This window comes from Caretta caretta, chromosome 1 (assembly GCF_965140235.1).
Source record: "Caretta caretta isolate rCarCar2 chromosome 1, rCarCar1.hap1, whole genome shotgun sequence".
NCBI classification, from domain to species: Eukaryota; Metazoa; Chordata; order Testudines; family Cheloniidae; genus Caretta; species Caretta caretta.
The window spans coordinates 217,128,306-217,151,973 of NC_134206.1; the positions used below are offsets into that span (position 1 = coordinate 217,128,306).

General features: G+C 48.1%; 1 protein-coding gene and 1 long non-coding RNA gene across 2 annotated transcripts in view; one reads left to right on the forward strand and one right to left on the reverse strand.

The window, feature by feature from the left end:
• Nucleotides 1-649: 649 nt before the first annotated feature.
• Nucleotides 650-23,668, reverse strand: part of LOC125623264 (antigen WC1.1-like) — a 71,670-nt gene continuing 48,651 nt past the window's right edge. Inside the window, exons 7-17 of the mRNA XM_048822312.2 lie at nucleotides 18,217-18,531; nucleotides 16,988-17,302; nucleotides 14,785-14,847; nucleotides 14,384-14,698; nucleotides 13,955-13,990; nucleotides 11,365-11,502; nucleotides 5,655-5,750; nucleotides 4,592-4,675; nucleotides 3,422-3,511; nucleotides 2,035-2,187; nucleotides 650-1,082 (exon numbers count right to left, since the gene is read on the reverse strand). Coding sequence (XP_048678269.2) covers nucleotides 958-1,082; nucleotides 2,035-2,187; nucleotides 3,422-3,511; nucleotides 4,592-4,675; nucleotides 5,655-5,750; nucleotides 11,365-11,502; nucleotides 13,955-13,990; nucleotides 14,384-14,698; nucleotides 14,785-14,847; nucleotides 16,988-17,302; nucleotides 18,217-18,531 — 1,730 coding nt within the window. The 3' untranslated portion in view covers nucleotides 650-957. The remainder of the gene's footprint in view (nucleotides 1,083-2,034; nucleotides 2,188-3,421; nucleotides 3,512-4,591; nucleotides 4,676-5,654; nucleotides 5,751-11,364; nucleotides 11,503-13,954; nucleotides 13,991-14,383; nucleotides 14,699-14,784; nucleotides 14,848-16,987; nucleotides 17,303-18,216; nucleotides 18,532-23,668) is intronic.
• Nucleotides 12,009-17,028, forward strand: LOC142069414 (uncharacterized). The gene is made up of 3 exons (XR_012665236.1): nucleotides 12,009-12,114; nucleotides 14,985-15,120; nucleotides 16,835-17,028. It is a non-coding gene; the product is annotated as an uncharacterized LOC142069414 (long non-coding RNA).

Here is a 23,668-nt window from a genome sequence, read left to right on the forward strand (position 1 = left end):
GTGAAAGAAGCTTATTAGCATATCTGTGAGGGTGAGATTTTACCTGTAATCAGTTTCTTAATGGATTAGGCTTGGACTTGTGTGTTTTTGCTTTATTGTGCTTGCTAACTTACTTTGTTCTGTCTGTCATTACTTGAAACCACTGAAATCCTACTTTTTGTTCTCAATAAAATCACTTTTCTTTATTATTGAACCCAGAGTAAGTGATTAATACCTGGAGGAACAAACGACTGTGCATATCTCTCTATCAATGATATAGAGGGTGAACAATTTATGAGTTTACCCTGTATAAGCTTTATACAGAGTAACATGGATTTATTTGGGGTTTGGATCCCATTGGAAGCTGGGTGTCTGGGTGCTGGAGATAGGAGACCTGCTGAGCAGTTTTTGGTCAAAGTCTGCAGCTTTGGGGGCGTGGACCAGACCTGAGTCTGTATTGTAGCAGGCTAGCATATCTGGCTCAACAAGGCAGGGTGCTGGAGTCCCAAACTGGCAGGGAAAACGGGCTCAGAGGTAGTCTCAGCACGTCAGGTGACAGTCCCAAGGGGGTCTCTGTGACCGAACCCGTCACTTCAGTCTCCATCTCTCTCACTGCTGGTCCACATGGAGCCACCCAACACACCTCATGAGAGAAACATCAGCCCAGGGACAGATCTTCAAAAAGGGTTTAATAAGAAAAAGCAAAAATTCACAATGAAGAAGTGTTAGGGACAAAAAAGCAGGGAAGTTCCAGACTGTCTGATCAATGGGAAATTAGAGGGGAAATCACAGCCCCTGTCTCAGTCAGACTTATTTCTTGCATCTAAACAAAACTGAAATCAAAAAGCTAATTGAAGCAGTTCCCAGGCAGGGATTGTCTCCAATACCCCGTTGGGTCAATGAGCATTTGGGACAGGAAGAGTCTAACCATACAGCATTTACATCCTCACAGGATATTTGATCTGAACCCAGCCATTCTTATATTGATGTCCCAGAGATGCCATCATCAACGTCATCATAACCTGGGTCATGAGAAGGTGGGGACAGGGCTTCCCTCTCAGCCCCAGGGGCCCCTTCACTTCTTAGCGAGTGCAGACTCCAGCCTGAAAATAGCAAGCAAGTCACATTACAGTCAACATATTCATTCTCCACTCATGTGCACTCACATAATGGATGGGCAACATACAGCATGGGCTGTGAATCAGCCTCCACCCACAGTTCCTCTTAGTGGGCCTCTGACATTTTTAAACCATTAGCTCTCTTTCTGTTCTTCAAAGAAAACATGTGGGAGCGGATTCTCTCTGTGCTGAGACCTCCCTGGTGCAGGATAAATGTGGGGATGGCAGTGAGCTGGTGACAACTCCCTGATACAGCACTGGGAGCTGCTGTAACTCCTGACAGCTGATATAGTCCCTAAGGGACCACAAGCCAGCAGACACCTGGTGGCTGGAGCAGGGTGGGGACCCTAGCCTATGGGACTTGCCTGTACATCACAGATCTCACCCACCCACACAATGCTCATTCACACGTTATTCCCATCAAGACCAAAGAAATGCACATTTCATCCCAAACCAGTCTCCCCTGAGATGCAAAGTGGGAGCTCAGTCCTGGGTCCCAGCTCTGATCCTGTGCTAATGGGGACATTTACATATTGAAGATAGTGATTTCAAAGCCAGGCCGCTAACTAACCCCACCCCAGGAACCTGCTCTTCCCATTACCATCCAGGGAACTGACATCTGGTTTGGGGAAGGGTACTTTGGCCCTGATCCTGCCAATGGACCCATGTAACTTTGTTGATTTGGACAGTCCCACTGAAGTCAGAGAGAGTATTCATGTGAGTAGACTGACAGATGGGATCTAGTATTTGTAGGATCAGGGACCTTATCTAGGAAATCTTCTCTCTGTCTTGATTTCAATCCATTTAACTCTATTTAGCAGAGGTCAGGGAGGGGACACAGCTCGGAGTTTACCAATAACTGTGTTTCAGTGCAGTCACAGTGACCCCTAGTGGCCAGTAAAGGCTCTTCCAGGTGAGTTGTGTACACTCCACTCACCTGTCCGTGAATCCCTGTTCCTGACACTTTCCCCATGGGCCCCCGTGACTCCCTGGGCACTCGGTCCAAAACCAGGGTCATCTTCAGGGTCAGAAATTTCTCTGGCATCATCATAACTGTCCCTTGGGTCATCTCCAGGTAGGGCAGGGACCTCTGAAATAATGATGGGAATTAATGGTAATGAGAAAAGGCTTTCCACTGAATAGAGAAATAAGCTACATGCCAGGTGTGGCAAAGCAGGGACTTATGTGTATTATTTCTTATGAATGCCACATACACCTCAGTTTAGCTGTTTGATATTATCCTGCCAGATTGCACAGGGATAATCAAAGGAGGCCATTAGAGGGGAAGCAAACAGGAAACATAAAAATAACAAAGACGTGGCTCCTACAGGCAACAATGAGGGGAGCTGTTAATTGTGAAATGCCCTTGCCATAAATATAAAGGGAAGGGTAATCACCTTTCTGTATTCAGTGCTATAAAATCCCTCCTGGACAGAGGCAAAGTCCTTTTACCTGTAAAGGGTTAAGAAGCTCAGGTAACCTGGCTGGCACCTGACCGAAAATGACCTCTGAGGGGACAAAATACTTTCAAATCTGGACGGGGGGGAAAGGCTTTTGTCTGTCTGTGTGATGCCTTTGCCGGGAACAGATCAAGGATGAAAGCCCTCCAACTCCTGTAAAGTTAGTAAGTAATCTAGTGAGAAAATGTGTTGGGTTTTCTTTGTTTTGGCTTGTGAAATTTGCTGTGCTGGAGGAAATGTGTATTCCTGTTTTTGTGTCTTTTTGTAACTTAAGGTTTTGCCAAGAGGGATTCTCTATGTTTTGAATCTGACTGCCTGTAAGATTATCTTCCACTCTGATCTTACAGAGTTGTTCTCTTATCTTTTTTTGTTCTTCTAATAAAGTTCTGGGGTTATTTTTAAGAATCTGATTGGGGTTTGGGGGTCTTAAAAATCCAAGGCTGGTTTGTGCTCATCTTGTTTATTCTCAAGCCTCCCCAGGAAAGGGGGTGTAAGGGCTTGGAGGGATATTTTGGGAAAAAGGAACTCCAGGTGGTCCTTTCCCTGGTCTTTGTCTAAATCACTTGGTGGTGGCAGCATATTGTCCAAGGACAAGATGAAATTGGTGCCTTGGGAAAGCTTTTAACCTAAGCTGGTAAAAATAAGCTTCGGGGGTCTTTCATGCGGGTCCCCATATCTGTACCCGTGAGTTCAGTGTGGGGAGGGAACCCTGACAGCCCTTCGCTGGCTCCAGCCAGGCTACTTTGGGTTAATTCTTCCCAGCCCTGAGCTCAGGATCAAAGGGCAGACTAGGGAATGAAGGGGGGGAGCAGCAGTAGCCAAGGGGCAATGTGGCTTCCAGGAGGCAGATTCATCATTGCTCACCTCGGCTGTCTGGAGTCTGGAGGACGTTCCTCAAGGCAGGCTCCTCCACATTATCGTAATCCAACTGAGATCCCCCTGGGGAAGCTCCCTCTGGAACAGCAAACATCACGGTCAGCTTCCCCTGAACACACCCATTTCCCCAGCAAGTTTTAGTTCCCCTGTTTAGTTTAGGCCTGTTGTTTTCGAGTTTGGGCTTTTCATCATAGAGTCTGCAGGAGAAGTCACAGGGTGACCCAGGGGAAAAGGGAGAGTCATGGACATTCTGTCAAACAATAATTGTGCCACCTTTGTTTCCTCAGAAATAACTAAGGTCCAGCCCTGCCCCACAGCATCCAATACCAACTTTGTCATGCCCTTCAATGAGATCAGGATCTATGCTGGTATTGAGCTAACCCTGGACCTGTTTCATCGATTCATAGATTCATTGATATTAAGGTCAGAAGGGACCATTATGATCATCTAGTCCGACCTCCTTCACAATGCAGGCCACAGAATCTCACCCACCCACTCCAGCGATAAACCTCTCACCTATGTCTCAGCAACTGAAGTCCTCAAATCGTGGTTTAAAGACTTCAAGGAGCACAGAATCCTCCAGCAAGTGACCAGTGCCCCATGCTACAGAGGAAGGCGAAAAACCTCCAGGGCCTCCTCCAATCTGCCCTGGAGGAAAATTCCTTCCCGACCCCAAATATGGTGATCAGCTGAACCCGGAGCATATGGACAAGATTCACCAGTCAGATACCCAGGAAAGAATTCTCTGTAGTAACTCAGATCCCACCCCATCTAACATCCCATCACAGGCTGCTTGGAGATAGTAGCTGCCACACCAGAGCTGATCATTGTGAATTCAACTGAACTCTATTAAGGCATGGTTTAAAGTCCTTACATTATATGGGCTGGATCGTGAATTCGGCTATATGCTCCTGTTGAGGAGGCAGGGGGCTAAGGTCATGGGGCATAGATCGGGGTTGTACAGTGACACGTGTAAGCTGTGGAAGTCAGATTCTTTCATACAGTGTGAATATTTCTCTGCCCGGTTCCCTGCAGCTCCTCCCCTGCGAGAGAGCACACTCAACCACACACAGAAAGGGTCAGGATTTGTTCACATTTCCATCAAGAGCTGGACAGAAATCTTGTGTGTGTCTCTGTGTCCACCCCCATCCTTGTTACCTTGCTCTGATCCAGGATCATTTTCCCCCTCGCTGTCCCTGGTGTAATACTGCAGCTTTGTCACTGAGTCATCTGAATAGGAAACTGGAGAAAGGGTAAATGGGATGTTATCACAGTGAGAGCAGCGAAACTGGCTGATGGGCAATACATCTGGGTCCTGGAGCAAGATTTATGGTCTCACTATATTGCTTCTTCAAGAGAAGATGCTGAATTCACAGTGACTGAGTGGTGAGAGGCTGACACAGACTTTCTAAGCTAAATATCAGTTTTTTTGTAGTAAATGTGGCTTTGGGGTGGATAATTCAGACTGGGAAGATGCTGGGAACAGCCATATTGACCTCATGAGGTGAGGCAGGAACTGAGTGAGCCTTTTACCATGGCATCCCCTCCTGTGGGTTTCATTCAAATCCTTCTCAAGAACTGGGGAGCCTGTTTTGAGTCACACTCAGGGTGTAAGAATCTCTTTAGAGATGAATGTTTATCTTCTCCTCCTGAATGTTGCTGCTTCATGGCCTGATCCAGCAGAAAATTATGGCTGAGGCTGCTGGTCCAGATCTCCTCAGCCACGGACATGACTCCCATTTTGTTCTGGAAGATACTCCCCCTCCCCCGCCTTTTTGACAGGTAAGGCCACACCCCTCCTATGATCAGAGTCTGTGACTAACCCCCACCATTACCAGAGAGGAGAATGTGCATCTCAGAAGTAGCCTCGGGGAGAAGCACTGACCATGCTCAGAGTGCCCCACAATGTGCTGAACTGAGAGCAGCATCTTCCCCCCTGATTGACATTCAGTCAAAATGACATGTTACAGTCACTTTCCTGACCCATAACTAATTACCCCCTAAGGCTGCAGGATGTACTGATGGGCCCGACTATCTTCAGAATGGGGCTAGCAGAGTCTGCTAGGGAGGAAACTCATTCATCTCAGTCCATTAACTGGCTGGTCTCTTCACAGACCCAGCATCTGCAGCCATCCAGGACTCACAGGCTTGAAGGCTGCAGAGATTTAGCTCTAAGTCAGAGCTTTAGATTTTCTCCCTGTTAGGAATGACACACACAGACCTGAGCGATCCAACATTTCCTGCTTCTTTCTCATCAGGTTATAATCGATCTCCTCGTACACGGCCTCAGAGAAAGGGTCCAAGGGTCTTCTGGAGCCTGAAAACAAAGGGCAGGGTTTGCACAGGGTCAGAGAAGCTAGGGATGGGAAACCCTATGAGATCATCCAGCCCCTGCCCCCAACTCCAGTGCAGGACTGGTTCCTACAGCATATTCCCACTGCTCTCTCCAGTTTAGATTTCAGCATCCCAGGTGTCCCTGTCATGTTTGTTCTATTGGCTATTTCACTGTCATTAAGTTTATCTGGATATTCAACCTTAATGGTCCCTTCATAAATGTATCCTATTACTCCTACTACCACCCAAAATCATTCCTCTCCTATCCTGGTGCTCACACCTATGGGCAAAATAGTACTTGTATATGTACTGCCTAGAGACTGTGTGGGGAATAATTAGCTAATATTTGTGCAGTGCTTTAAAAATGGAAAGTACTATCTACCTATCTTTTTAGGTGATGAATTTGAGGAACTGTCCCAGATTGAGGTGTCATGAGAGGAAGTTCTGGAACAAATTGATGAACTAAACAGTAATAACAGGTTTCAGAGTAACAGCCGTGTTAGTCTGTATTTGCAAAAAGAAAAGGAGTACTTGTGGCACCTTAGAGACTAACCAATTTATTTGAGCATAAGCTTTCGTGAGCTACAGCTCACTTCATCGGATGCATACTGTGGAAAGTGTAGAAGATCTTTTTATACACACAAAGCATGAAAAAATACCTCCCCCCACCCCACTCTCCTGCTGGTAATAGCTTATCTAAAGTGATCACTCGCCTTACAATGTGTATGATAATCAAGTTGGACCATTTCCAGCAGAAATCCAGGTTTTCTCACCCCCCACCCCTGCACACACACATACACAAACACACTCTCCTGCTGGTAATGGCCCAACTTGATTATCATACACATTGTAAGGAGAGTGATCACTTTAGATAAGCTATTACCAGCAGGAGAGTGGGGTGGGAGGAGGTATTTTTTCATGCTTTGTGTGTATAAAAAGATCTTCTTCACTTTCCACAGTATGCATCTGATGAAGTGAGCTGTAACTCACGAAAGCTTATGCTCAAATAAATTGGTTAGTCTCTAAGGTGCCACAAGTACTCCTTTTCTTTAAACAGTAATAAGTCACCAGAACCAGATGGTATTCACCCAAGAGCTCTGAAGGAACTCAAATGTGAAATTGCAGAACTACTAACTGTAGTCTGTAACCTATCATTTAAATCAGTTTCCGTACCGGAAGACTGGAGGATAGCTAATGTGATGCAAATTTTTTAAAAAGGCTCAAGAAGCAATCCCAGCAATTACAGGCCAGTAACCCAAACTACAGAACCAGGCAAATTCGTTTAAACTACAGTAAAAAACAGAATGATCAGACACATAGATGAACATGATTTGTTGGGGAAGAGTCAACATGGTTGTTGTCAAGGGAAATTGTGCCTCACCAATTCTTTTGGATTCTCTGAGGGAGTCAACAAGCATGTGGATGAGGGGGATCCAGTGGATATAGTGTACTTAGATTTTCAGAAAGCCTTTGACAAGGTCCCTCACCAAAGGCTCTTAAGAAAAGTAATCTGTCATGGGATAAGGGGGGAGGTCCTCTCATGGATCAGTGACTGAGTAAAAGATAGGGAAAAAAGGGGAAGAAATAAAGGGTCAGTTTTCAGAACAGAGAGAGGTAAATAGTCGTGACTCCCAGGGGTCTGTACTGGTACCAGTGCTGATCAACATATTCATAAATGCTCTGGAAAAAGGGGTAAACAGGGAGGTGGCAAAATTTGCCGATGATACAAAACTAGTCAAGATAGTTAAGTCCAAAGCAGACTGCGAAAAATACACTGGGATCTCACAAAACTGCGTGACTGGGCAACACAGTTGCAGAAGAAATTCAATGTTGATAAACGCAAAGTAATGCACGTCGGAAAACATAATCCCAACTATAGATATAAAATGATGGGGTCTAAATTGGCTGTTACCACTCAAGAAAGATCTTGGAGTCATTGTGGATAGTTCTCTGAAAACACCCACTCAATGTGCAGTGGCAGTCAAAAAAGCTAACAGAATTTTGTTAAATCATTTGGAAAGGGATAAATAATAAGACAGAAAATATCATGTTGCCTGGATCTAAATCCATGCTATGCCTCCATCTTGAGTACTGCGTGTAGATGTGGTCACCCCATCTCAAAAAAGATATATTGAAATTGGAAGAGGTTCAGAAAAGGGCAACAAAAATGGTTAGGGGTATGGAACAGCTGCCATATGAGGAGAGATTAATAAAACTGGGACTTTTCAGCTTGGAAAAGAGATGATTAAGGGGCGATATGAAACTATAAAATTGTGACTGGTGTGGAGAAAGTAAATAAGGAAGTGTTATTTACTCCTTCTCATAACACAAGAACTGGGGGTCACCAAATGAAATTAATAGGCAGCAGGGTTAAAACAAACAAAAGGAAGTATTTCTTCACCCAACACACAGTCAATGCCTGTGGAACTCTTTCCCAGAGGATGTTGTGAAGGACAAGAGTATAACAGGGTTCAAAAAAGAACTAGATAAATTCATGGAGGATAGGTCCAGCAATGGCTATTAGCCAGGACGGGCAGGGATGGTGTCCTTAGCCTCTGTTTGCCAGAAGCTGGGAATGGGCGACAGTGGATGTATCACTTGATGATTACCTGTTCTGTTCATTCCCTCTGAAGCGCCTGGCATTGGCCACTGTCGGAAGACAGGATACTGGGCTAGATGGACTTTTCGTCTGACCCACGATGGCCGTTCTTATGTTCTTATATAAGGGTAAATCTACACTGCAATCTGGAGGAGTGATTGCAGCATAAACACATCTGAGCTGGCTTTGATCAAGCTAGCCACGTAGCTGTGTCAGCACACGCAGCAGCACAGGCTAACCTGCCGTGTACAGCCTCGCCTAGGAGCCTGGGTGCACACTCCAGTGGCTAGCCCACGTCACAGCCATGCTGACGCAACTACACTGCTGTTGTTATGCCAGCTAGCTTTCACCGAGCTAGGTAAAAGCTAGCTTGGGTATTTCTACATGTGCTGCGATCACACCTCTCACTGCAGTGTAGATATGCCCTAAATGCCTAGTAGAACTGTCTGATCTCTTTGGCCATTACCACCCAAGCTCTTTTGCAGCATTTCTCCTTCCTGGTACCCTCCCTCCTGCTGTATCTCTCTATTCCGGATCTTTCCCTCACATGGATTTTCTTGTACTTTTCTAAATGGAATCTCAACATTTTCTAAGAATACTTGAAGTCTCTTTGTATTATTTTCTCCAGTGAGGCGGAGTGGCCTCCCTCCCCACTTTAGAGTGAGGGACCACTACACTCCCTCTGGTGGGCAGAGCTAAACCTGCCCTGCCCCCGTCGCCGGAATTACCAGGGCAGGACAGGAAGTATAAAGGGAGGGCCTTGCATCTCATTGGAGTGGGAGCCAGGAAAGGAGACAGAAGTCTCCAGCCTGCTGCAGAATTCTGGAGCTGGACCTGCACTAGGCAGCATCCTGTCCCCAAAGGAGACTGACCCTGGAGAGAAATTGCCTGCACTGCCATCGGCCAAGTACCCCAACGAGACCAAGGACCCGGGCACTATGGAACCCCTCACCCAGACGCTGGTAGGAAGTAGACCAAGGAAACTGGACTTTGGTCCCATTACACTGTCAAAACCCGAGTCAACATGTTTTAGCTGAATCCCTGCTGACCCAGTGGCAGAACAGTTCACCACTGTTAGGGCCCCGGGCTGGGACGCAGACGAGTAGGGTGCGCCAAGGTCCCCTCATCCCCTGCTGCCAATCCCATCCCTGGGGTGGCAGCCTCCCCACGTTAGGCCAAGCGGTCTGCTGTTGGCCAGAGCCAGGTCATCAAAACTGTCTGTTTGGTGCTCTGCCCTGCCTGAGGGCCTGAATCCCTAGACTGTTTGGTGCTCCCTGCTCTTCCCCACCCAAAGAGCCAGAGCCCCAGACTGTGTCTTTGCTGCCTACCTTAGCCAAGAGGCTTAGGTAAAATCTGCTTCCCACTCTGCCCTGCCCTGGGGGCCAGAGCTTCCCTTATCAACCATGAACTCCTGGCTGTTCCAGCCAGGATGCTGTGGACTAAAGACTGTTTATACTCCACCCCGCCTAGAACACCAGGGTTCTAGACTCTTGATTGGCGGCAGCTCTGACAGGAGGCTGCGAACTCTAGACTTCTTACAGATCGGCCCAGCAAGTGGGACCCGAGCCTGAGTGCTGCTGCCTGACACAGTGAGAGGGTGCGGCCTCCCTCTCCACTTGAGAGCAAGGGACCACTGCATTTCCCCTTTGTATTATTTCTCTGTCGTCCCCACTAGTTTCAACTCCTCCCAGTGTAGTGTCATCTGCAAGTGTCACTGCTGTGCTGTTCATTTCCATGGCCAGATCATAGCTGAAGATATTAGATATGACAGGACTTAAGATGGTCCCTGGATCCCCCACAAAGCTCTCCCTGACATGTACACCTTGTGCAGGTTACAGGGCTGCTACTAGCAGGCCAGACTTCTGTACCAGACATGCACTGGCTACAGAGCTTCCGTGCAAGAGAGGTACACACCAGATGTGTTCACCGTAAGATACCTTAATACTCCGACAGGTATGGCTGAAGTTAGTTTAAACAAGGTATGTTACACACAGTGTCACCTAGTGGCTGAATAGTATAATACAGTTTAGCCTTCCATTACGTCTCTCCCTTTGCGTTCTACATTCTTACCATTCACAACATTTACGTTATCATGGTATCTTTATAGTTGAGCACAGATCAGTCTATTAAGTGTCTCTTGTTAGTATATAGGTCTGTCTTTTAGCCTAGGATAAAATTTTGGGTTTGACTTTTGATACTTTTATATCCTCCTTACGAATATGTATGAACAAAGAATGAAAACACTTGTGTGTTGCTTCCAGATGGGGTTTATAGCACAATGAAAAGAAATAAGGAAAAGAGTTAAAGTGTTGCTGGGAATGGTGGGAGTTTAATATACAAGCGTATTCTTGAAGACTGCCTCAACCCTTATCTCAAGGCAAGGTCAAGCAACCAGACGGGAGGGGCGGGCGGGAGGGTGGGCAAACATAAGAAACACTAAAAAGCCAAAGAAAAGGTGACCCTGGCCGAAATATAACCTTACTCCTTACCCCACCCATAGGGTACAAAAGAGGTGGTACCAAAGTCCCCATACTACGATCCTCCAAAACGGAACATAACCATAAATTGTAAGGGGTAATTGTTCCTGTCTCCATCCTTCATTGCTCCTCTGTCTGCAACATCTGTTGCTCTCTTCCTTCTGTTTTTCTTCTCCTCTGGCACTGCTTAACTTAGGGCACCATGTCACATACACCTTGGACATGGTAGGTGGCAAGGCTGCTATAAGCAGGTCAGGCTTCTGTATCAGACATGGACTGGCTACAGAGCTTCCTTTCCGGAGAGATACTCAACAGATGTATTCACAATAAGATCCCTTAATGCTCTGCCAGGCATGGCTGAGGTTAGCGAATGTAAGTTGTTACATGCAACACCACTTCGTGGCTGAACAGTATAATACAATTTAACCTTCCACTACACTGCCAACGCCCCACCCCCCTTAGGCACAGCTCCGCCTGCTATTTCAGAGGCATTTCACACAGTGACACCAAGCAGGACCCACCTCTGCGCTCTGCCCTGGCACTTCGCACCTGCGCCCCCAGGATGATTAAGACCAGGCAGAGCAGGGCCCCCAGGATAATGCAGATGACCACGGGCACCGTGACTCTCCCACTGTCGGTCGGAGGGCGGCGCGGGGGAGCTGGATGGAAATGAACATGGAAGAGGGAGAGATTATCCTGTGGGAGTCCGGGAGGCCCAGGGATCTCCCCAGTCACTCATTGCACGGCCCAGGACAGCAGGGTAAGGGGCTGGGACACAGTCTGTGTGCCATGGGGGCAGCTCACAGGATGCTGTTTAAATCATGGGCCCTGCCCTGTCAGCTGGAGCCAGCAGACAGGAATCCTCTGGCTCAGCACAGCCTGCAGCTCCCACCCAGATGTCATTCGCCCCTAGATTTCACAGGCCATGTGTAAGGGGACTGTTGGCTCCTTACTAAAACTCGGTGGGGGTGTTTCGGTTGGCTAGCTCCCAGGACCAGAAGGAAGGGGAAGGGTTGATAGGAAAGCAGGACCCTGAGACTGACAGTCCCCAGGAACAATGGGGAGAGGCTGACTGTCAGCCTGACTGACAGGGCGGGCAGGCTAATCAGGGAGTCAGGAGGACAAGGTGGGTCCTGTCCTCCCTGTGAGCTGGATTGCCTGGGTCAGACAGAGTGGGGCCGAGCTATGGAGAGAGCAGGGGCCTGAGCTGAGCTGCGGAGCAGAGCTGCGCCAGATCCAGAGAGAACCAGAGCAGCAGCCCGGGGGAGCAGGTCAGTGCTGGGAGCAGAGTCACAGGAGACCTGTGCTGGGAGCAGAGCTGCAGCAACCAGATCCGGAGGGGCTGGAAAAAGCAGCCCAGGGAGCTGGAGGCAGAGCAGCAGCAGCGCTGAGGCAGAGGGGAGCAGGAGCAGGAGCAGGAGCTGGGGCTGGGGCTGGAGCAGTCTGAAGCCAGGCGCGGTGAGGAGCTGAGGAGAGCGAGGGGGACCCTGGACAGCGGGCCCAGAGCAGGGAGACGCCCCCAGCCAAGAGGCCTGGCAGGCCAGACTTGGAGGGGGATCGTAACCCCGACTGGGCGGGGGCGATACTGGGAAGAAGGGTCCTGCCACCTTCAGCCTGAAGGTGTGTGACCACCCCCAGAGCAAGTGTCCGACCCGCAGTATCCCTGCAGCACAGCCAGGGCCTGGGCAGGAGGCCTGGGACGTGTGAGGAACAGACTGAACTTCCCTTACAGTCCAGAGACGCTGGTTGTGACGTCCCCGTGCCACAGTGCAGGGTGACGTGTTTTCCTTTAACCTTTCCCACTTTTTTCTTATTTTTTAAAATCGATTGCCGTTTAATACACTGTATTTCCTTTGAACTGCATGAAATGATCAGTGGGTCAGGGAAGCATCCAGTGCAGAGAGAGCATCTGGGAGTGGGGACACCTTAGCCCCTGCCCTAAGTGACCACGACAGGGTTGGGGGTCGACCCCCCCAGGAATCCTGGGCCCAGCCCTGTCGGGGTTACGAGGACTCTGCCAGACAGGAGTGTGGAAGGGGAGCCCTTAGAATCATAGAATCATAGAATATCAGGGTTGGAAGGGACCCCTGAAGGTCATCTAGTCCAACCCCCTGCTCGAAGCAGGACCAATTCCCAGTTAAATCATCCCAGCCAGGGCTTTGTCAAGCCTGACCTTAAAAACCTCTAAGGAAGGAGATTCTACCACCTCCCTAGGTAACGCATTCCAGTGTTTCACCACCCTCTTAGTGAAAAAGTTTTTCCTAATATCCAATCTAAACCTCCCCCACTGCAACTTGAGACCATTACTCCTCGTTCTGTCATCTGCTACCATTGAGAACAGTCTAGAGCCATCCTCTTTGGAACCCCCTTTCAGGTAGTTGAAAGCAGCTATCAAATCCCCCCTCATTCTTCTCTTCTGCAGACTAAACAATCCCAGCTCCCTCAGCCTCTCCTCATAAGTCATGTGTTCTAGACCCCTAATCATTTTTGTTGCCCTTTGCTGGACTCTCTCCAATTTTTCCACATCCTTCTTTTAGTGTGGGGCCCAAAACTGGACACAGTACTCCAGATGAGGCCTCACCAATGTCGAATAGAGGGGAATGATCACGTCCCTCGATCTGCTCGCTATGCCCCGACTTATACATCCCAAAATGCCATTGGCCTTCTTGGCAACAAGGGCACACTGCTGACTCATATCCAGCTTCTCGTCCACTGTCACCCCTCGGTCCTTTTCCGCAGAACTGCTGCCTAGCCATTCGGCCCCTAGTCTGTAGCGGTGCATTGGATTCTTCCATCCTACGTGCAGGACCCTGCACTTATCCTTATTGAACCTCATCAGATTTCTTTTGGCCCAATCCTCCAATTTGTCTAGGTCCTTGATGTCAGGCAGGCCTCTGCGTAAAGGAAGGGGGAGCGAGGACTCAGATCCCTTCACTAGCCCATTTCACTGGGGTAGTGTATAAGCCAGGAAAGTTCCCCACAATAGTGGGACCATTCCCCTGCTTACTCATGGCAAGGAGCTCCTGTCCTTAGGCTACAGCTTGCAGCTCATCCTCTGTGACCCAGCACCCAGTAAATTTTAACTCTTGATGGGAGCGGAGGATGTTTTACCTGTTCTACTCAGTGATGCTGTCGTCTCTGTCACACCTGCAAGGGGAAAGGGAGGAGAGTTGGAGTCTGGAGCGAGGGGGAGCTGATGTGTTTGTCACTGGGTAGCGTCCCCCTCAGATCTCCAGACATCACTTCTACAAACTCCCTCAGAGCAGCACAGGGTCTGTCTGTTAGTGATTTAGGGCCCACGTCCCCCTAGGCTGACTAGTAACAAACCAGCACACTGGGGTCTGTGATGGACGCAGGGGTTATGTGGGCTGATGTCTGAGCCAATATGGCCCCACAAAGCTTCCACCCCACAGCATCCATGATGCTTCTGCAAACAGGAGATGGAGGGGGCTGGCCTGTGACCAAGGGCGGGCGGGCAATTGGACCCATCCCCCTTCCAGAAAATTACAGCATGTAGCAGAAACATCTCCTGTCACTCACCTGAGCAATTCACTGCAACATCTTCCTTGTGACCACAGTTGCTCTCACCCCAGGGCTTAGCAGGACAGTCCCAGAGAGATGACTCCGTCCCTCTGCAATTCAACGTTTCTACCCAGATGGGACCAGTCCCTTCACCAAATGCAGCCTCGCCTGGGACTGGTACAGCAGATCCACAGCCCAGTTGTTTACAGACAACTTTGGCATCCGCCATATCCCAGGAGTCATCACAAACTGTTCCCCAGAAGCCACGGTACCAAACCTCCACTCTCCCCGAGCATCTGTCCTCTCCTCCCACGACACGTAACTTCTCCTGATCTGGAAATGCAGAAACCTCACATGTTACTGGGACAGCTGGGAAAGTCCTTTGGGACCAAGAGTGAGACAGTGAGAAGCAGAAATACCTGTGCAGCTTGTCGAGTTCGGGCAGTCGGCAAACAGGGTCTGAGGTGGTTTCTCTTTTTCTCCTATGCAGAGAAAATGAGTAAGTGAACGGACCGAGAAGAGTGTATGATATAGGAGAGAGTAGGGCTTATCTGTATATTAAACCCCTAAATTTCAGCAATTTTATAAACTTAAATCTAAAATCTATTTTGTTTCATAGCTAATGGATTTGTTCCTCAGTGAATTCTCTGGATGTTGAAATCTTTATTCAGCTCGCTGCTGGTGTGTGCGCGTTTGTGGGTATCTGAGTCTGTTCCATCCACCCTGTGTACAGCTGCTCTTGACCCTGTTTGAAGGTAAACTGATCTGTCAGCTGAAACACACCCACATTGTTGTGAGGATCCAGAGACAAGAAATGGTGGTATTAGAATTGAGGACTGTACCTATTGGGTAATGGGAAGTGGGCACCCGCTTCAGCCCTGAAGGGGTTGGAAAAGCCCTGCAGAGGGCTGGGGCTGGGGAAGGAAGTAAAACCCCAGCTGACTGGGGGAAGTGGTGGCAGCTGGGGGCCACGCCCCAATCAGGGCCCAGCTGGCTCTATAAAGGCTGTGAGCCAGAAGCCAAGAGAGATCACTCTCTCTAGCTCTGCTGGAGGGACCTGGCTGCAGAGACCTGAATAGAGGACCCAGTTTGGAGCAGGACTGGGGAAAGGCCAAGGGAACTGAGGAGCTCCAGCCTAGGAAAGCTGCAGGCCTGGTAAGGTCTATTAGGTACGGGGGTTGCAGGGGCAGCCACGGGTGGGTAGAGGCAGCAGGTCCAAACCCAACCTTGCTGGTTGGCTCATACTGCAGTCTGCCCCAGAGCGCAGGGACTAGCTGGTGACTAGAAGGAGCCTACGACTGAGGTGAGGTAGGGATAGCGGGTGTGGGGGTTCCCCTGGGAGGGGGAGACCCAGAACTGTGGGGTACTGCCAGGGGGCAGCACCCAGTGAAAGGGGCACCAGGGTCCTGGGAGGGACACGGGAGCCAGCAGCAAGGCGAGACAGGGCTGAAGAGGGCGCTCTGGCGGCTGGAACGCTAAATCCCAAGGACAACCAGCAGCAGGCGCCGCTGGTGAGTCTGCGCCCCGGTTACAAGGACTAAATGAGACTTTAGATCTGAAACACTCTCACCTACACGCACAGACCCCCTTTTTGGGAATTCTGATCCTGACCCAGATTTCACAGCCTGGGTGTCAGGAAGCAGGGGCTGCAGCGGAGCTAGTCTCCAGGCTACTTAACGAGCGCAGCTGGACTGTATCAGGCTGCCTGACTGGTCATACTGCCTGATTGGTCAGCAGTCCAGCTCTTGAGTCCAGCAGCCACACCAGCATTCAGCAACTGCTCAGAGCATTTCCCACAGCTAAGATATCTCATTTTCCTGTCTTGTTCAGTCTTGCTTTTACCTTTACTCCAGACTTACCCCTTGCCTTGCTCCAGCTAACCTGGTCCTGACCCTGAGCTCCAATTTCTGCCTTTGGCTCTGGCCTCTGGCTCTGACCCTTGGCTCCAATTTCTGGCTACCAGCTCCTGCTCTAACCACTGGATATGACTCCTGCTCCAACCACTCAGCATGACCACTCACGTCCTGTTCACTGACCTTGGGCCCATCTCTGATTGTTCATCCCAAAAGTACAGCCACAGAGATTCCCAAATGATGCTTGCTAATGGGAGGCATTTGCAGTGGTGCTGGAACAATTTTTACAGTTGGGGTGCTGAAAGTCCGGTCCCCAAACTTTTTACCTTGCCCCTTCTTACCCTGTCTGTGCACCCTCTCCCCCGAGTTGAGGCCAGGACTGGGCTGTGGATCGGGGTAAGGTGACTCAGGCTGGGACCACACCTTGTGGGGCTAACAGCAGGACCCCGTGTCGGGGACCAGCAGTGGAGTGCGGGGCCGGCAGCCAGGACCCCACGCAAACTGATTAACCCCTTGCACCCCAAGTTCCTGTGCCTACGGGCATTTTTAGGCTCTCACTAGGTGATTGCACCGTGTAACACAGCTTGTATGAATAACTCCCATGTTTGTTTTCCAGGTGCTGTATTGAGAATTGACAATGAAAATATGTCTCACTACTGTGAATGTAAAACTGTCTCTACTGAAAAGTAAATACATTCAAAATTTCTATCACACCCTTTCAATGAGTAAAAGATGGAGTGGGTGTGTGCACAGACAGTTTCAGAATTACCACGGCAAGAAATATGGGTCTCTTCTGCTCGGTTATCACAGGACTGCTGTTTCCATATGCCTGATGGGCACTGCCAAAGGGACCTGTGCTGCTCACTGCATACAACATGGTCCAGCCACGTGGGACCAGAACCTGCTCCATATGCCAAGTCTCTTGCAACCTGCCCTCCATCCCCACAGTTCAGCTGTTTGCAGACAATTGCTGGGGTGACTCCAGACATCTGATTGGAGCAAACACTGCCCCACGTCCCATTGTAGAAAACTTCCAGCCGCCCAGCACAATCACTGTCACTCACCAGCCTCAAATCCGTGAATTCTAGAAGGAAGTGCACAAAAAGGGAATTTAAATCGTCTGATTCTGAAATGAACTGGGGTGAAGAATGAAATCCCAGCGATTGCTCAACCCAAAAGTATAGCCACATCATTCTGCAGGAACAAGTGCAGAGAGAATCACTCTAAGAATGAGAGACTCTCCTGGACACCATGGGACTATTAGAAATACAATGGTCACCTCTGAAAAGTCACCAGTTCCCAGCAGTTACACACACAGACACCTGCAATACAGCAGTGACTGCCCTGCCAACACTAGAGAAATGCTGCGATATCTCCAATACTCCTGGGTGGGAACCGATGGGAAATGGTGACTTTCTAATCATGACCCCAGTTGGTAGGTAGAACAGTAGAGTGACCATATTTTCTCAAAGGGAAAACGGAACACCGCACGGGGGGCCCAACCCCCAAACCTCCTTTCCTCTCCCCCCCCGCCACACGTGGGGCCAGCCTGAACGCACCCTGCCTCCCACCCGTGCGGGGTCAGTGCAAGGCCCCATTCTTCCATCCTGCGCGCACAGCGGCCGAAGACCCTTGCTGCCCTCCTGCGTTGGGCTAGCGTTGCCACTGTCCCCCCTCCCCCCACATGTTCCTCCGCACTCCGCTAGGGGGCGCATCCCATTTTTTTGGCAAAACTGTGCACGTGTCCAATTTGCTCTTCCCAACTCCTGATCCGTTGGCAAGAGGAAACGAGAGAAATGCCCAGTTTTGCCAAAACAGTCGGGATGGCCAGGGCAGGCTTAAAAAAGAGACTGTTCTGGCCAAAACGCGCTGTATGGGCACCCTATAGAAAAGACAGTGAGGGAGAGGCTCTATCATCCTCGGCTCTCTCCTCAAATGTCTGCCCCCTCCAGTAAATCCCCTGGTAACCAGGCTCACGTGAGCATTCCCGGACCAGACCTGAGCAGAGAACTCCCGCGTCCTCTTTGTGTCTGCAGTTGTGCTGGCCCCAGCCCCTGGAAGGACAGTCCCAAAGATCGGATTCGTTTCCAGAGCAGTTCACATCGTCCAGCCAGATCTGCCCGGATCCTTCCCCGTAATGAGCACAGACAGTTGCATTGATGGCGCGTCCACATCCCAGTTGTTTGCAAACGACATTGGAGTCTGACAGATCCCAGGAATCATCACAGACTGTCCCCCAGCTGCCATTGTAATACATCTCCACTCTCCCAGCACAGCGACCTGCCCCATTCACCAGTCTGATCCGCCGGCTCCCTGCAGGGATAGATCCCAGCTGTTAATATGCAATATGATGATTATTAAATAGCTTCCATGTAAATCAATGATGATGCTACAATGGCTGAGATATTGAAATGCTTTTTAAAATCTGTCTTTAACAAGAAACACAGAAACGGAGAAAAGCTGAGTAAGGAAATAAGGAATACTTCTTACAGAGCACTATTGATAAACAACATGTGAGTGTAAGGGCCTAATTCTGAATTCCTTACTCATCGGAGTAATCCTTAAGGGACTCATCATATGGGTCAGAGCTATTTGTGAGACTAAGCGTTAGCAGAAACAGCCCTTACTCAAAATCTTGAATATTCTCAAACAACTCTTAAAGGATAAGCATCAAGGTGTTCAAGGAATTATTAGGCAATTAATTTATCCAAAACCAAATATTCTTTTCAATTGTTACAGAATGGGGAGGGGGTGACACTGGCTGACCAGGTCATGCTAGAGTGTAGTTAGATCCGTTCACTTGTGTAGATTAAAGTAATGGTTAGATGTATACGTGTGTATTCAGATGTTTAAACTTTATGAAAACCAGTGGAATGTTATGGGTATTGTTTTTGCGTGTCTATTGCTGTCATAATGTAATGCCAAACATTTACATGATAAATACACGTGTAGCTAAATAACACATCAAATAAATTTTGTGAAATGGGGAGGATTTAAGGACTTTAACAGAAAATGCTAATTTCAAAGGAAATAGCCATTATGAATAAGGTCTGAGGTCAAAAATCTAAGTGCATTTCTCACTCCCTGTCATCAAAGGAAAAGCCCACATGGGTAGATTGTCAGCTTGTTTTCTGTGAGCTTATGTTCTTATGTGAGAAGAAGATATAAATATGGATTCAAAGAAAGATCCTGTATCTCTGGACTGTCTGGATTCTAACAGAGAAGAATAACTGAATGAGAAGACAGAGATCCCCAGAGTTATTTCTGGGTAGCCCTGTGTGATGGGGTGAGCTCCCCACACTAGCCTTGCAAGAGCTGGGTTGAGCCAGGTGGGCCCAATCAGCTAATTATGCTGCAAAGGGTGGAGGTTTAGGCCGGAATCAGTTGGTTAGAGAGAGTCTCACCTATTCAGGAACAGGTGGGACCTATAAAGCCAGGAAGGTGGCTCCGGGTTGGGGCTGTTGGGAACGACTGCAGTAAGACAGACAGCAGTCATGCCCTGGGAAGAGGGAGGAGTGTATGAGGGCTGCAGGGAGACAGTCTGTAGTTATTCCCTGGGAGGAGGATTCTTGGGGCTGGCACACCCAGAGTGAGGGGGGGAACCAGAGTATAGGAAGCAGTCATACAATCATAGAAGATTAGGTTTGGAGGCCATCTAGTCCCACACCCTGCTCAAAGCAGGACCAACCCCAACTAAATCAGTCCAGGGAAGGAGCAGTGTGGGCAGAGAGAGGAAGCCCAGAACTGCTGAGCTGTCCCTGGACTGGATCCCAGAGAAGAGGGCAGGCCTGGGTTCCCCTATCAGCCACTGAGGGAGTGGCACCAGGGCAGTGAATGGGAAGACGGCCTAGGACTGTTGATGGATTGAATCCCGTAAGGGGGAACACTGAGTGACCTAGCTGGAGGGCTAAGTGACAAAGAGGATGCTGCAGGTCCTGGAGCAAGAGGAGCTGCAGACCAGAGTGAGAGCGATGGTGTGCAAACTGTGGATGGGCATTGGCCTCGAGAGCTAATCCCCAGAGTAACCAGGAGGAGATGCCAGACTGGCAGTGAGTGGAGTACCTCACGACACCCTGTAAAAGACTTTGGGGAAACTGACAGTTTATTACATCACTGCCACCATTTGGAGTTACAAACTGATTTCCCTGTTGTTATATTTTACCTGCTATAGCCTCTCAATAACCCTCCTTCTTTCTTCTTAGCTAATAAACCTTTAGTTATTTACTATAGAACTGGCTGCCAGCGTTATCTTTGGAGGAAGTTCTGGGTGACTGACTGGTCTCTTGGGACTGGGAGAAACGTGGTGTGGTGTGATGTTAGGATTAAGTGTCATTTTATCACAACTTTCAGTTTGTCTGGGTGGCAGGTTAGGCGGTCTGTGACTCCACAGTGAGACTTGTATAGTGATCCAGGAGTTCACGTTTGTGATTGGCTTGATGAATCATAGAATATCAGGGTTGGAAGTGAGCTCAGGAGGTCATCTAGTCCAACCCCCTGCTCAAAGCAGGACCGATCCCCAATTAAATCATCCCAGCCAGGGCTTTGTCAAGCCTGACCTTAAAAACTTTGAAGGAAGGAGATTCCACCACCTCCCTAGGTAACACATTCCAGTGTTTCACCATCCTCCTAGTGAAAAAGTTTATCCAATCTAAATCTTCCCCACTGCAACTTCAGACCATTACTCCTTGTTCTGTCATCTGCTACCACTGAGAACAGTCTAGAGCCATCCTCTTTGGAACCCCCTTTCAGGTAGTTGAAAGCAGCTATCAAATCCCCCCTCATTCTTCTCTTCCGTAGACTAAACATCCCCAGTTCCCTCAGCCTCTCCTCCTAAGTCATGTGTTCCAGTCCCCTAATCATTTTAGTTGCCCTCCGCTGGACTCTTTCCAATTTTTCCACATCCTTCTTGTAGTGTGGGACCCAAAACTGGACACAGTACTGCAGATGAGGCCTCACCAGTGTCAAATAGAGGGGAACGATCACGTCCCTCGATTTGCTGGCAATGCCCCTACTTATACATCCCAAAATGCCATTGGCCTTCTTGGCAACAAGGGCACACTGTTGACTCATATCCAGCTTCTCGTCCACTGTAACCCCTAGGTCCTTTTCTGCAGAATTGCTGCCGAGCCATTCGGTCCCTAGTCTGTAGCAGTGCATTGGATTCTTCCGTCTTAAGTGCAGGACTCTGCAGGCGAAATCTAATGATAGAACACACCACCAGTTTGGGGTATCTGCCCTTGTTTTTTGAGTCTGCCCTGAGTTAGTCACTTACAGTGGTGAGCCACTCCAGATAGCATGACAGCAGGTACCACAACATTAGAGAAAAGGAGACTTGGTACCACTTTATTTTACAAATAAAGGGAAAGACAGGCAAATTGTCTCTGTGTGTGTACAATAAAGTCCCAGACGCTTAGGGCCTAATTCTACCCTGCTGAAATCAACTGTGAAGCTCCCACTGACACAATGGGAACAGAAATGGGCCCTTAATGTGCTGTAGTTACCCTGCAGTTGGAATGGGCATGAAAACTATCAGTGCAGTAACGTACAGTGCATGATATAGGGACATAGTTAAAATATCTGTTACTTGTTTACTTTTACTGTTGGAACTTACTGTAAATATATACCATCAAAAAGAATAGAATTATCTTGTACAATAGTCATGTACAACCAAGAACAATGAAGAAATCCCATCACAGATTTTTTTTTTCGTTTTTTTTTTTTAACCTTTAAATGAAGGAAAATTGCAGTTATAGGATTAGGACTTCACAAGGTCACATTATAAAAGCAACTTTGATGTACTTCCTCAGTGACAGAGGGTTAGATCCACAAAGGAACGTAGCTACCTAACTGCCTCTTTATAAATACATAATATATAAATCATTATGTATTTATTGAAGCAGGGACTTGACTCTCCCATATCCCAGGTGAGTGCCCTGGCCACCAGCTAGAATCAATCTCTAGCTTTTTTTTGGATTCAGTGACTGATTATTTGTACAAAGTGGAACATTTCCAGCAGGAGAGACCCACCCCAGCACAGTCTAGAGTGACTAGGGCACTCACCTGCGTTCACGTCCCTGCTCCAAATCAGGCAGAGCAGGGATTGAATGTGGATTTCCCACCTCCCAGTTGAGTGCTGTAACCACTGGGTCACGTGTAAAATGGGGAGATGAGAGAGCTGACCTGGCTTACGTGCCTAGCTCCAGGAGTGGGTTCATGACTGAGGTCCCCGAGCAGAGATAGGTGCCTACCTCTACCTGTGTGTCAGGGGGCTGAGGCTTCGATCAATGGCAGGTTGGCAATGAAATAACTTTGTGTATCTCGGCCCTACTCCCTTCCTTGGCATTTCATTGCTGGCAAATGTAGGTGGTTCCCTGTTCAGCTTTCTGGCTTCTGGTGCCTAACTCTCCCCATGCATTGTACGTGGAGCTGGGCGCGTGACTCATGGCTGAGGATCCCATTCGATGGCAAGGCACCTAGGAGTCAGGCCTTGCAACGCCCAAGGCCTTTGGGGGATCTAGCCCAGAGCTACTATCCATGGCAGCCTTGGTCAAAACAGGTTGCATGTGACTTCCTTTTCTTACTGTTGTTTTCTGATTCAAGACAGCATGTTTTTTATAGACTTTAACATAAAGAAGCCACTAGATACACAAGAGCTGCTTGGTTTCAGAGTAGCAGCCGTGGTAGTCTGTATTCACAAAAAGAAAAGGAGTACTTGTGGCACCTTAGAGACTAACCAATTTATTTGAGCGTAAGCTTTCATGAGCATCTGATGAAGTGAGCTGTAGCTCACGAAAGCTTATGCTCATATAAATTGGTTAGTCTCTAAGGTGCTACAAGAGCTGCTTGGAAATTAATCCTTTTCTGATTCAAGACAGCATGTTTTTTTAAGACTTTAACATAAAGAAGCCACTAGATACACTAGAGCTGCTTGGAAATTCATCCTTTTCCCCACAAAATATGAATGACCGTGAATATTTTTCATGTTCCACAAATAAATTTGGGATTTTCATAGATCTGTCAAGTGATTAAAAAAAAAATTAACCGTGATTAATTGTGCTGTTAATAATAGAATACCATTTATTTAAATATTTTGGATGTTTTCTACAGTTTCAAATATATTGATTTCAATTACAAAACACAATAGAAAGTGTACAGTGCTCACTTTATATTTTTTTATTCCAAATATTTGAAGTGTAAAAAATGGAAGAAATAGTATTTTTCAATTCAGCTAATACAAGTACTGTAGTGCAATCTCTTTACCATGGAAGCTGAACTTACAAATGTAGATTTATGTACAAAAAATAACTGCATTCAGAAATAAAACAATACATTTCAACTGGTATTCTGTTGTTTAACAGTGCAATTAAAACTGCGATTAATCATGATTTTTTTTAATCTCGATTAATTTTTTTTAGTTAAACGCGTGAGTTAACTGTGGTTAATGAACAGC